General features: G+C 45.6%; 1 protein-coding gene across 7 annotated transcripts in view; it reads right to left on the reverse strand.

Moving 5' to 3' along the window:
- Positions 1-12,970, reverse strand: part of LOC135095162 (RB1-inducible coiled-coil protein 1-like) — a 23,078-nt gene extending 10,108 nt beyond the window's left edge. Inside the window, exons 1-17 of one of the 7 annotated variants that reach the window (XM_063995947.1) lie at positions 12,519-12,970; positions 11,972-12,126; positions 9,667-9,863; positions 9,201-9,258; positions 7,865-8,029; positions 7,072-7,219; positions 6,592-6,718; positions 5,963-6,207; positions 5,768-5,862; positions 3,920-4,090; positions 3,083-3,196; positions 2,641-2,711; positions 2,077-2,286; positions 1,526-1,705; positions 561-805; positions 417-450; positions 87-226 (exon numbers count right to left, since the gene is read on the reverse strand). In XM_063995947.1, coding sequence (XP_063852017.1) covers positions 1,690-1,705; positions 2,077-2,286; positions 2,641-2,711; positions 3,083-3,196; positions 3,920-4,090; positions 5,768-5,862; positions 5,963-6,207; positions 6,592-6,718; positions 7,072-7,219; positions 7,865-8,029; positions 9,201-9,258; positions 9,667-9,734 — 1,488 coding nt within the window. In that variant the 5' untranslated portion in view covers positions 9,735-9,863; positions 11,972-12,126; positions 12,519-12,970 and the 3' untranslated portion in view covers positions 87-226; positions 417-450; positions 561-805; positions 1,526-1,689. Of the gene's footprint in view, positions 1-86; positions 227-416; positions 451-560; positions 806-1,525; positions 1,706-2,076; positions 2,287-2,640; positions 2,712-3,082; positions 3,197-3,919; positions 4,091-5,767; positions 5,863-5,962; positions 6,208-6,591; positions 6,719-7,071; positions 7,220-7,864; positions 8,030-9,200; positions 9,259-9,666; positions 9,864-11,971; positions 12,131-12,518 lie in introns of those variants that run through there. The other 6 variants (XM_063995949.1, XM_063995946.1, XM_063995948.1 and 3 more) reach the window with 6 other exon arrangements.
- Positions 12,971-14,455: the final 1,485 nt, after the last annotated feature.

Raw genomic sequence — 14,455 nt, forward strand, 5'->3', positions numbered from 1 at the left:
TATAACTCTCTCTCTCTCTCTCTCTCTCTCTCTCTCTCTCTCTCTCTCTCTCTCTCTCTCTCTCTCTCTCTCTCTCTCTCTCTCACCTGTGCTTGTCCAGTTTGATGTGCTTTGGGTAGTCAGGAAGAGCTGTAAAATGCTGTTTGGTCTTCACAGAGCCCCTCTTCTCCTCCTCCTCCTCCTCCTCTTCTTCTTCTTCTTCCTCCTCTCCCTCCTCTTCTTTCATCTGGCAGCCATGGTGGTGGTGGTGGTAGTGGTGGTGGAGATAAATATATATATATTAATTCATATAATTTACACACACACACACACAGCCTCTCTCTCTCTCTCTCTCTCTCTCTCTCTCTCTCTCTCTCTCTCTCTCTCTCTCTCTCTCTCTCTCTCTCTCTCCAACACACACACACACACACACCCACCTAATAATCTTTTGTGCTTGTCTTTTCTTGTAATCTGAAAAAATAATGATTAATAATAATAATAATAATAATAATAATAATAATAATAATAATAATAATAATAATAATAATAATATCAACAACAACAGCAACAATATGTCTTACCTCCTAGAGCCTTCCTTTTCCTCCTCCTCCTCTTTCTCCTCCTCCTCCTCCTCCTGCTCCTTGTCTTCCTGCTCCTCGTTCTTCTTCATCCTCCTCCTCCTCCTCCTCCTCCTCTCCTCCTGTGTATTGAGAGCGGCTGTGAAATGGCGAAGCAGAGGAGGAACCGCCAGAACCTCACCAATGACCAGACAGTGAGAAAGTTCCGGCAGCAGTCTTCTCAGTTCATCTATGTTTTCTTTGGTAACCTGTAAAGTAGTAGTAGTAGTAGTAGTAGTAGTAGTAGTAGTAGTAGTAGTAGTAGTAGTAGTAGTAGTAGTAGTAGTAGTAGTAGTAGTAGTAGAGAGAGAGATAGAAAGACAAGGATTACAGGTACAGACATATGAAGGTGTATTATTAAATGAACACAAAACACACACACATTAAGTAAACAAGGATTTCTTTACAGTCTGGCAAATAACAAGGGTCAATTTGAAGACAGGGCCAGCAGCATCTTGGGGGAAGCTGGTACTAGTGCTGGACTGACTTTAGGTAACTAGAATGCATAAAGCTGGCAGGGTTTTTTATACAGAGGTAGTTGGCAGGGAGAGAGGTGTGTCCTGCAGGTTAAAGAGAGAATTATGACCCTGCTTGTACCTTGTATCAGGAACTTGTACAACCACAACTGGCAGGCAAGCAGGCTATAAAGGACTCAGTAATGGACTAGTCATGTACTTATGGTGTGGATTCATACTTTACACCAGCAAACCGCCTTCAGTCAGTGGTTGTGACAAAACAAGGCCTCGTCTCTGTGGCCAGTGTTTTCTTAGTCCCTCTCCTCCATTTCTCCCTCCATGAGTTACCTCCAGGCTTCTCCTCCCTCACAGACCTCCCTCCATGTCCCTTCCACCTCTCCTCCAATCCTGACTACCCTGCGACACTTGCTTCATGGTTAAAATAGTTTTTTTGTCAGACAATCTCACACGTACCTTAGGGAGAGCCATGTCAAACTGGGATGGTAGAGAGGTTGCAAAATTAGGGGGCAGATCTTCCATACCAGGAAAGAGAGAGGCTAGGAAGTGGGTGGAGAAGTCTTGGGAAAACCCTCTTCTTGCCTCCACCTCGCGCCTCCACACCTCTCCACTCTGGCTGCTCAGCTCAGACGCCCACTGCAAAACAACAGACAAGTGATGCAAGATGCAAGGAGTGTGCATGAACTCAAGGACAGCCAGCCATACTCTCCACAAGTGTGTCTTCTTTCCTCCATATTTCCCTCCACAAGTTACCTCCATGTTTCTCCTTCCTCACAGACCTTCCTCCATGTTTCTTCCACCTCTCCTCCAATCCTGACTATTCTGTGACACTTGCTTCATTGATAAAATAGTGCTTTTGTTATATAGTCTGCCACCACAGCCAATACTTCTTCTCTCCACCACCCTCTCTCCTTTCCTCCAATATCTCCCTCCACAAGTTACCTCCATGCTTCTCCTTGTTTGCACACCTTTCCCAGTCACCCCTCCACCTCCCCTCCAATCCTCACCCTTCTCTGATCCTTAGTTCACCTGCAGGAAGGCCCTGGAGAAGGCGTGCCGGTCGAGCCACCTCCGTGACGGCTGCGGCATAGACCCTCGGGGCGCGGTGAATCTGCTCCACCACTTGCAGGAGTCCAGCCAGGCACCGAACACTCTCTTGATGCATGGAGACGCGCGTGTCCGCCTCGTACAGGCGCCTCTCTATATACATTATCCACCTATGGGGTCAGGATCGGTTAAGAGAGACAGGCAGGGAGGCAGGGGGGGAAGGAGAAGAAACAGAGGGGGTGGGAGTTGAAAAGGGAAAATTTTGTAATGGAGGGAGAGAAGAAAGAGGAACAAGTGACAACACAGCTCAAAGTGAATAATGAAAAGAGAAGGACAATGATGATAACAAGAAAATAAGGAAGGAAGGAGAGAAACTGAGAAAGAAAACAAACAAACAAACAAATATCATTACCAAAAAAGGAACAGCTGATTCTTCTTCTTCTCCTCCTCCTCCTCCTCCTCCTCCTCCTCCTCCTCCTCCTCCTCCTCCTCCTCCTCCTCCTCCTGCTGCTGTGAATACTTACTTCAATCTAACGTGCAAATTCTCCAACAGCTCTTCCTTTGTCTTGATGCATCTCCTTTTGATGTCTTGCAACTGAGAGAGAGAGAGAGAGAGAGAGAGAGAGAGAGAGAGAGAGGAGAGAGAGAGAGAGAGAGAGAGAGAGAGAGAGAGAGAGAGAGAGAGAGAGAGAGAGAGAGAGGAAAGAGAGAGAGAGAGAGAGAGAGAGAGAGAGAGAGAGAGAGAGAGAGAGAGAGAGAGAGAGAGAGAGAGAGAGAGAGAGAGAGAGAGAGAGAGAGAGAGAGAGAGAGAGAGAGAGAGAGAGTTAGTAACACCTCCAGTAAGAATTTCATAGTATTTTTTGATTATTTTTATTATGTTCCTATATTACTACTACTATTACTACTACTACTACTATTACACACACACACACACACACACACACACACACACACCCACACACACACCTTTTGATGGTTTTTCAACATGTGCATCAAATTCTTGCGGTGTGAAGTGCAGAGGTCAGGGAATATAGATGGGTCATTCACCTTCCCTGCCCTCTCCTGGTTCTTCAACAGAGCCTGCCAGAGAGAGCACAGGTCAAAAAAGCACTATTTTCACTATGAACCAAGATACACAGGATAGTCAGAATTGGAGGGAAGGTGGAGGGAACATGGAGGAAGGTCTGTGAGGAAGGAGAAGTGTGGAGGTAACTCATGGAGAGAGATATGGAGGAAAGAATAGAGGGTGATGGAGGGGAAAATAGCTGGCGGTGATGTCAGACTATCTAACAAAAGCACTATTTTAACTATGAAGCAAGACTCGCAGGATAGTCAGGATTAGAGAGAAGGTGGAAAAAACATGGAGGAAGATCTGTGAGGAAGGAGAAGCCTGGAGCTAACTCATGAAGGGAGATATGGAGGAAAGAATAGAGGGTGGTGGAGGGAAAAATGGCTGGCGGTGATGTCAGACTATGTAACAAAAGCACTATTTCAACTATGAAGCAAGACTCGCAGGATAATCAGGATTGGAGAGACGGTGGAAGAAACATGGAGAAAGGTCTGTGAGGAAGGAGAAGTGTGGAGGTAACTCATGGAGAGAGATATGGAGGAAAGAATAGAGGGTGGTGGAGGGGAAAATGGCTGGCGGTGATGTCAGACTATCTAACAAAAGCACTATTTTAACTATGAAGCAAGACTCACAGGATAGTCAGGATTGGAGAGAAAGTGGAGGGAACATGGAGGAAGGTCTGTGAGGAAGGAGAAGTGTGGAGGTAACTTGTGGAGGGAGATATGAAGGAGTACCTGTGAGAAATTGCTCTGCTCCTGCACCACGTAGGCAGCATCATGCATGAGCTGCTCCAGGCCACACAGGCGCTCACCAAGCCCCTTCACCTCCTTCATCTGTGGCCGGTCTGCCTCTCGAAGCACAGCGCTGACCTCTTGCCCCACTTGTTCCAGCAGCCCCTCACTGATCTGTGTGGCAGCAGCAGTACTGGTGCTGAGTGAGTGTGTGTGTGTGTGTGTGTGTGTGTGTGTGTGTGTGTGTGTGTGTGTGTGTGTGTGTGTGTGTGTGTGTGTGTGTGTGTGTGTGTGTGTGTGTGTCTACTTGAAGTGACGCGGGTTTTTGAGGGTGTTTTTACAGTTGCAGTGACAGATTAACAACATTTCTGCATTATTGACAGGAGAAACACTCTTTTAAAAGGCTCCAGTTGAAGTGACACGAGCTTTCAAGTTTGTTTTTACAATTGCAGTGACAGATTAACAACATTTCTGCATTACTGACAGGAGAAACACTCTTTTAAAAGGCTGTAGTTGAAGTGACACAGGTTTTCAAGGGTGTTTTTACAGTTGCAGTGACAGATTAACAACATTTCTGCATTACTGACAGGAGAAACACTCTTTTAAAAGGCTGTAGTTGAGGTGACACAGGTTTTCAAGGGTGTTTTTACAGTTGCAGTGACAGATTAACAACATTTCTGCATTACTGACAGGAGAAACACTCTTTTAAAAGGCTCCAGTTGAAGTGACACGACTTTTCAAGTGTGTTTTTACAATTGCAGTGACAGATTAACAACATTTCTGCATTACTGACAGGAGAAAACACTTTTAAAGGCTGTAGTTGAAGTGACGTGGGTTTTCAAGGGTGTTTTTACAGTTGCAGTGACAGATTAACATTTCTGCATTACTGATGGGAGAAACATTCTTTTAAAAGGCTGTAGTTGAAGTGATGTGGGTTTTCAAAGGTGTTTTTACAGTTGCAGTGACAGATTAACAACATTTTTGTATTACTGACAGGAGAAACACTCTTTTAAAAGGCTGTAGTTGAAGTGACGTGGGTTTTCAAGGATGCTTTTACAGTTGCAGTGACAGATTAACATTTCAGCATTACTGACAGGAGAAACACTCTTTTAAAAGGCTCCAGTTGAAATGACGCAGGTTTTCAAGAGTGTTTTTACAGTTGCAGTGACAGATTAACATTTCTGCATGACTGACAGGAGAAACACTCTTTTAAAAGGCTGTAGTTGAAGTGATGTGGGTTTTCAAGGGTGTTTTTACAGTTGCAGTGACAGATTAACAACATTTCTTCATTACTGACAAGATACAATCTTTTAAAAGGCTGTAGTTGAAGTGATGTGGGTTTTCAAGGGTGTTTTTACAGTTGCAGTGACAGATTAACATTTCCGCATTACTGATGGGAGAAACACCCTTTTAAAAGGCTGTAGTTGAAGTGATGTGGGTTTTCAAGGGTGTTTTTACAGTTGCAGTGACAGATTAACAACATTTCTTCATTACTGACAAGATACACTCTTTTAAAAGGCTGTAATTGAAGTGATGTGGGTTTTCAAAGGTGTTTTTACGGTTCCAGAGACAGATTAACAACATTTGTGCATTAGTGACAGAAGAAACACTCTTGAGAACCAGGCTGAGTGTCCCTGTGGCCTTGGAAACATGCAATATTCTAACATAGGGGGAGGGGGAGCCACAGTAAAGACAATTGTGACAACACTCAACTTGTTAAACAATGCAAGATTACAAACTTGACTCAATCCTGCGGAAACAGAATTACGCAGCAAGAATTAGGTGTGAATACCTGACATACACACACACACACACACACACACACACACACACACACACACACACACACACCTGAGCCAGTCCCCTGCAGCAGAGTTGGGCAATCTGTCTGACGTCACTTTGGCTGTCCTTGGCGCTGATCCAGTCCAGCAGTGACACTTGCCTCACTGACAGACAGACACACAGAGAGAGAGAGTGAGAGAGATATATCAACAATTATTCTTATTTACAACAACAACAACAACAACAACAATAACAACAACTTACTTTCTCTTTTTCCTCCTTCTCCTCCTCCTCCTCCTTCTCCTCCTCTTTTCTCCTCCTCCTGCTCTTCCTCCTCTTCCTCCTCCTCCTTCTCCTCCTCTTCCTTCTCTTCCTCCTCCTCTTTCTTCTGTGCTGTGCTTGTCCTCCTCTTCTTCCCAGCTTCTTCCTCTTCCTCTTCCTCTTGTGTCTTCCCCAAGAGTTCAGGGAAGACTGGAATCCTTGCCGGTAGCTTAAGGTCCTCTTCAAAACTGTAAGTAGTAGTAGTAGTAGTAGTAGTAGTAGTAGTAGTAGTAGTAGTAGTAGTAGTGTTGACAGACGGACACACATACACACACACTCCAACCAATCTTTCATCTCTTTCCTCCTCTCTCCTCTCTCTTCCTCCTCCTCCTCCTTCTCTCCCTACCGGTAAGTTGGCAGGAAGAGTGGGGCATCACACAAAACTATAGGAGAGACTTGTAAATGATAAAAAATATAAGCAAGACATTCTCTCCACCTCCCTCTCTTCTCTCCTCCATATCTCCCTCCAAAAGTTACCTCCAGGCTTCTCCTCCCTCACAGACCTTCCTCCATGTTCCCTCCACCTTTCCTCCAACCCTGACACACACACACACACACACACACAAACTCACGACTGAAGCAGGGCGACCTTCTCCTCCCGGCCACTGAGATACTCCACAAAATTTTGCTGGAATACGTCATGTCTTGTTCTGAAGGCTGCCACAATGTCCTCCAAGTTGGCCACCACTGCTGCCCAGCCTGCAGTAGTAGTAGTAGTAGTAGTAGTAGTAGTAGTAGTAGTAGTAGTAGTAGTAGTAGTAGTAGTAGTAGTAGTAGTAGTGGACAGAGGAAAGAAAGAGGAAGAGGAGAGAGACAAATTCATAACAATTATTTCTTCTTCTTCTTTGTTCCCTCTTCTCTTCTTTATCTTTTTCTCTTTCTTCCTCTTTACTTTCCCTCTCCTTCTGCTTTCCCTTGTGACCTTCAGAACCCCTTGTGACCTTCAGAACCCATGACCTTCATTTTGACACACTCACAACATTCAAATTTGAAAAACCTAACTTAACCTAACTTAACATAACCTAACCTAATCTGACCTAACCCGACCTGACCTTGTTGCTGCAGATGCTGGTCGTGAACAAGTTGGCGACACGTTCTGGTGACCTCACTAGCGTGCTCGTAAAACTGCTGTGCTAACTGTGTCCGCGCCACCACAGTGTTGTAAGTGGCTGGCATGTTGAGACACCCCTCCACCTGTGCCTGCAACAGTATTAGTAGTAGTAGTAGTAGTGGTAGTAGTAGTAGTAGTAGTAATTCAATAAAATAAAGCTGAATAAACAAACAAACAAACAAACAAACACACACACACACAATAGAATAACAGAATATCAAGGAGTAAAAGTTGTATTTGGCAGTGGTCAGAGGTGAGGTCAGCCAGGAAGGTGAGAGGTCAGTGGGGAGGGCTGCAGCCTGGGGTGGTACAGCCAGCACTGGGAGAGTGACCACAAGGATGAGGGAGGGGAGGTCAAGAGGGCATGGGGGTCACGGCGAGGGGGACGCAGCCAGCGCACTGAGGACTGGTGGGCAGGACGACAGGTAGCAGACTGGGGCTTCAAAAAATTGAGGAAAGAGACAGGAAGGAAGTGTGTGTGGAAGAGAGTGGTGGGTGAATGGAGCAGCATCACCAAGGAGGCTGTCAGTGGTGGTGAGTGGGGAGTCACCAGGGAGCTGTGGAGGAAGGCTGCCAACCACACAGATGAGGCTAGCAGGCAGACACAGGCAGGTGTGTCTTGTGCTGGGCCTGCCACATGTAGGTCTGTTGGCTTGCTGCATCTGCCTGCCTCACCACTGCAAGTCAACCACCATTCTCAACCCTTCACCACCACCACCACCACCACCACCTACCCTGAGGTCGCCGTCCCCGCCAGGCTGCACAGAAGGGGTTGGTGGAGCCGCTCCCTCAATGGCCACCTTGGAGAACAGAAAGATGGGGGACGTGTCTGTGCCGGCCGAGTAATGACATACCCGCTTGCAGGAGTCCAGTGTTTCACCCCCAGAGGCCAGCAGCACCTGTTGACAATAGTAGTAGTAGTAGTAGTAGTAGTAGTAGTAGTAGTAGTAGTAGTAGTAGTAGTAACACACACACACACACACACACACACACACACACACACACACACACACACACACACACACACACACACACTAACCACTGTCACCTCGCAAACAAGCAATAGGCACATAGCAATTCTACAAATTCAACAAACAACATCAAATATTAACACAACTCACAAAACATTAACAACAAACAACAAAAAATAAAACAAAAATCATTACAAAACACAAACTAACATGACAAGTACAACAAGATTGCCAGAGTGACTCGCGTGTGTCAATGAGCCTGGCAGAGTTGACAAGCTGAAGAGGGGAGGCATCCCAGACACTGCCACACACACACACACACACACACACACACACTGCGCAGCCTGAATTGGCCCACACAGGTAAACTCAGTCAGTCAGTCAGTCAGTCAGTCAGTCAGTCAGTCAGTCAGTCAGTCAGTCAGTCCATCAGTCAGTCAGCCACACAGTTAGTTAGTTAGTCAGTCAGTCAGTCAGTCCATCAGTCAGTTAGTCAGTCAGTCAGCCAGTCAGTCAGTCAGTCAGTCAGTCAGTCAGTCAGTCAGCCAGCCAGCCAGCCAGCCAGCCAGCCAGCCAGCCAGCCAGCCAGTCAGTCAGTCAGTCAGTCAGTCAGTCAGTCAGTTAGTCTCCTGGTGCAGGCTGCCTCTCCCTCGCCGGCTACAGCCAGCGTGCCTTGCCTCACCAGCCGAGGGACACACAGCCTTGTCACTGGTGAGTTTGTTGTGCACCACAGTCAGGCAGGGTGTGTCTGCTGGTGCCCCCTCACTCTGCCAGCCTCTCTGCCATTCCTCTCACTGCCCAGGAGTCTCTCCCGCACCAAGCCACGTGACGGCCGCCACCCAGCACCGCCCATGCCAGGACCCACAGGACCATCACCCACACCCCTCCCATCCGTCCACATCTCATCGAAAAACTTGTCTTATTTGGCCTCAGCGGAGACACACACACACACACACGCACACACACACACACACACACACACACACACACACACACACACACACACACACACACACACACACCAGTTTGGAAGAACTCTAAGCTAACCAAACTTAACCTAACCTAACCTAAGCTAAGGTAAGCTATCTGGCAATACTGACCTGTTTGTCTGGGGGCACCTTGACAGCATTGTGTATTGCACCCTTCAACACCTCAACACTGCACAAAATAAATAAACCAATTATTATTATTATTATTATTATTATTATTTTTATTATTATTATTATTATTATTATTATTATTATTAGTGTGATTGTTGCCTCAGATTGTTCAGCTAACTAAAGGCTTACTCAAGTACCTATGTAGGCCTATGTATATTTACAGGTCACAAAATCTGTAGGCCTATGTATATTGACAGGTCACAAAATCTGTAGGCCTATGTATATTGACTGGTCACAAAATCTGTAGGCCTATGTATATTGACAGGTCACAAACACACACATTGATATAATTCTAATTACATAAATACCTTTGCCAAAAAATACATCTCTCTCTCTCTCTCTCTCTCTCTCTCTCTCTCTCTCTCTCTCTCTCTCTCTCTCTCTCTCACTCTCTCTCTCTGCCTACCTCTCTAGTGCCAGGTTCATGTCAAAGGTCATCATGGTGCCAGTGTCAACGAGGAAAACGTAAATCATGTTGGCTCGGTTGAGGTCAGGTCAGGTCAGCCAGCCAGCCGTCCAATCACAATCCACAAAGCTCTGGGCCAATGGGAGGGCTGATGGTGATCCCCTGTTGACCAATAGGATGGCTTGGTTTTTGCTTGGCTGAGGAGAGAGAGAGAGAGAGAGAGAGAGAGAGAGAGAGAGAGAGAGAGAGAGAGAGAGAGAGAGAGAGAGAGAGAGAGAGAGAGAGAGAGAGAGAGAGAGAGAGAGAGAGAGAGAGAGAGAGAGAGAGAGAGAGAAAGGTTAGGTTAGGTTGCTTTAGATTTCATTGTGTTAGGTTAGGTTAGGTTAGGTTAGGTTAGGTTAGGTGAGGTTAGGTTAGGTTAGGGGTGGGTCAGGCTAGGTCGACGCATCACCTGTGGTACAAATGCATCAAAAACACCTTTGGTCATTTTTTTATAGCATCACCTTAGTTATCCTGCTAAATTTGCAGCTACAACCAACACTGCCATCCCCTTTACTTCTTGCACCATACCCTAACCTAACCTAACCTAACCTAACCTAACTCTAACCTAACCTAACCTGACTTAAGCTAACCTAACCTGATCTAACCTAACTCTAACCTAACCTGATCTAACCTAAACTGACTTAAGCTAACCTAACCTAACCTAACTCTAATCTAACCTAACCTAACCTGATCTAACCTAACCTAAGCTAACCTAAACTCACCCAACCAAGGCTAACCTAACCTAACCTGACCAAAGTTAACCTAACCTAACCTAACCCTAAGCTACCTAACTCAAGCCACTAGCTGCATCAGACAACAACAAGAGGTGCCCCTGTGTTGGCAAGCTTCCCACTGCCGCAGCGCCATTCACACTGCAGCCATCAAGGAGAAAGCACATGGGCACCTTCTCTCTGTCCCAACAACTCGTGTGGCTTGACATGCGTACGCACACACACACACACACACACACACACACATATTTATTTACACACACACATATATTTATTTACTTATGTGTGTGTGTGTGTGTGTGTGTGTGTGTGTGTGTGTGTGTGTGTGTGTGTGTGTGTGTGTGTGTGTGTGTGTGTGTGTGTGTGTGTGTGTGAGTGTAGTGAGCAGTGTTGTTTATGGAAAGTGTGTTTACTTCAAGATTATTCAAACCATTTGTGTGTGACATGCACATTTGTGACAAGCCAGCGACAACTTTGTTTGTTTGGGCAGCACGTTAATTTTAGCATTGAGAACAGAGAAGGCTTCCGTGCTGGAACACGCTGCATGCCACTCACCAAACCACTCACACTAATCCCACTCATTTTCTTCACCTACAAATACAAGTTGTTGCAAATGTCATAATTTATTGATTTATTTCATCAGTGTAGGTGGTTTTCGATGACACAACTCCAATTCTGCACTGCACATTGTTTGTTTCTTTGTGTTACCGTGTCTTAGTTGTTCACACCATAAAAAGGGTGAGTGTTCAGTGGTGAAGTGTGAACACCTTGCCTCAGAGGAAAGGGTCAATGCATGTTGGTGTGTTGGTGTTGCACATGTTCCTGTCCCTTGCTAATGTTCAACAGTCAACAAAAGGTGCACTCAGTAATTGCAAAGGAGAAAAATTACTTTAAATCTACAGTTGTGTTTACTGACCAGCGCACCACTGGTGTGCCAAGCCCCACACACCAGTGTGCTCACTGCTGCACCCGTCCACCTGTCCACGGTGCACAACAACCTCACGGCTTAACACAACACAACACAACACAACACAAGCTAACCTAACTCAACATAATATTACCAAACCTAACTTAACAAAACCTAACCAAACCTAACTTAACCTAACCAAACCTAACTTAACCTAACGAAACATAATATTACCTAACTTAATCTAACCTAACCTAACCAAACCTAACTTAACCTAACAAAACCTAACTTAACCTAACCAAACATAATATTACCTAACTTAACCTAACCAAACCTAACTTAACCTAACCAAACATAATATTACCTAACTTAACCTAACCAAACCTAACTTAACCTAACCAAACCTAACCAAACCTAACCAAACCTAACTTAACCTAACCAAACCTAACCATACCTAACCAAACCTAACTTAACCTAACCAAACCTAACTTAACCTAACTTAACCTAACCAAACCTAACTTAACCTAACCTAACCAAACCTAACCAAACCTAACCATACCTAACCAAACCTAACCTAACCTAACTTAACCTAACCAAACCTAAAGTGAAGCAAGAATTGACTTACTGGTTCACAATTGGCAGGTGAAGCAAGCAAATTTACAGTTTACAAGACGCTGGCGTGACCTGCGAGACTCAACACTGTCCTTTCTTTCTTCCTTCCTTCCTTCTTTCCTTCCTTCCTTCCTTCCTCTATTTGTTTGTCACGAATTGTTCTCCTTCCTTCCTGCAGACACAACACTTAATGATATTCATGAAACAAATAACAACAGGAGGAGGAGGAGGAGGAGGAGGAGGAGGAGGAGGAGGAGGAGGAGGAGGAAGAGGAGGAGGAGGAGGAGGAGGAGATAATTATAAGGAAAAAGAGACCAAGGAGAGAGAGAGAGAGAGAGAGAGAGAGAGAGAGAGAGAGAGAGAGAGAGAGAGAGAGAGAGAGAGAGATCAGGAAATTAAACCTTAGTAGTAGTAGTAGTAGTAGTAGTAGTAGTAGTAGTAGTAGTAGTAGTAGTAGTAGTAGTAGTAGTAGTAGTAGTAGTAGTTTTCGTTGCGTGTGTACGAGAGAGAGAGAGAGAGAGAGAGAGAGAGAGAGAGAGAGAGAGATCGCCCTCACTCACCAGGCAGAGGAGACAGCAGCGGCCTGAGAGGTGCCTTCAAAAGACACACGCACACACACACGCACACACACACAGGCAGGCTCACACGCACACACAGACACACATACACACGGACAGCAGGAGGAGGAGCACTGTGACAAAGGTAAACAAGGCAACAATGACGATGATCTTGTTCTTGATCTTGTTGTTATTCTTCTTGTGACGTCTTCCGCAGATCGGCTACTTCAGAGCACGGGGTCAACATGTCTCCTCTAATTTAACACCTAAACTCCCTCAGGCGTACTTCCCAGGCGTGCACAAGGGACTTTTTCATCTCTTTTAGGGTCCCTTCCCTTTCTTCCTTGCCACGACACACTGGCAGCACTGTCAGCGTGCCTCTGTGTGTGAGCTGGAGGAGGCAGTAGACACCTGCCGAAACGATAATTACTCCCAGTGAGGTGTGCAGCACTGTTCAGGGGGTGCTGTGAACTTATCATTAAACCCAGATGTGACCTCACTGAACGTTTCCCTTTGTGTCTCACAACACAAGGGGGCAGTCACAGCCTGCCCTCTAAAGACAACTCTCTTCCTCCACACAAAACTACAAGCACCTAATAACACACACACCATTCACTCAAAAATTTTAAAATCATCATGGCGACTCCTATACCAGCCTCGGAGTCCCCATCTGGTGAGGGGACCATAAATGTCCCCAGGTCGGACTGCCTTTCCGTCGATGACCCTAAGTGTCTTGACACCCCCCTCAACTTTTTCTTCATTAACTTGTGCATTCGCGGTCTAAGATCTAATTTTCAATCTGTAGAACACCACCTCTCCTCTTCTAAACCTCATCTTCTTTTCCTCACTGAAACTTTTCTGTTCCCTCCTACTTTCTCTATCCTCATTTTCGATCCAAAGCTGGATGCTGCGTTTATGTGCCAATGACTTAACCTGCTCTCGTGCCCATGCTCTTGATCTTCCGAGTTTTCCACCATCTGGCTACGACTACAGAGTCACTCTCATACCAAATTTATCTGTGCTGTATACCTCTCACCTAACTCCTCTGAATATAAGAAATTCTTTGACTACTTAACTTCCAAAGTGGAGCACATTCTGACCCTCTTCCCTTTTGCAGAGATCTCCATTCTTGGAGACTTCAATGTTCACCACCAGCTTTGGCTTTCCTCTCCCTTCACTGACCATCCTGGTGAACTAGCCTACAACTTTGCTATCCTCCATGACCTAGAGCAACACCCTACTCGTATTCCTGACTGTCTTGGAGATACGCCCAACATTCTTGACCTTTTCCTGATCTCTAATCCTTCTGCTTATGCTGTCACCCTTTCTTCTCCATTGGGCTCCTCCGATCACAATCTCATATCTTTATCTTGTCCTATCACTCCAATCCCTCCTCAGGATCCCCCTAAGCGAAGGTGCCTCTGGCGTTTTGCCTCTGCTAGTTGGGGGGACCTGAGGAGGTATTTTGTTGATTTTCCTTGGAATGACCACTGCTTCCGTGTCAGAGAGCCGTCTTTGTGTGCTGAGCGCATAACAGAGGTGATAGTGTCTGGCATGGAGGCGTACATTCCTCACTCTTTTTCTCGTCCTAAACCTTCTAAACCTTGGTTTAACACAGCTTGTTCTCGTGCTATACATGATAGAGAGGTGGCCCACAAAAGGTACTTAAGCCTTCCATCACCAGAATCTCATGCACTTTATATTTCTGCCCAGAACCATGCCAAGTCTGTTCTCCAACCAGCCAAAAACTCCTTCATTAACAGAAAATGTCAAAACCTTTCAAGATCTAACTCCCCTCGTGATTTCTGGCATCTAGCCAAAAATATCTCCAATAACTTTGCTTCTTCTTTCCCTCCTCTACTTCAGCCAGATGGCACCACTGCTATCACATCTATTTCTAAAGCTGAACTCTTTGCTCAAACCTTTGCTAAAAACTCTAC

The sequence above is a fragment of the Scylla paramamosain genome, chromosome 48, assembly GCF_035594125.1.
Source record: "Scylla paramamosain isolate STU-SP2022 chromosome 48, ASM3559412v1, whole genome shotgun sequence".
NCBI lineage: Eukaryota > Metazoa > Arthropoda > Malacostraca > Decapoda > Portunidae > Scylla > Scylla paramamosain.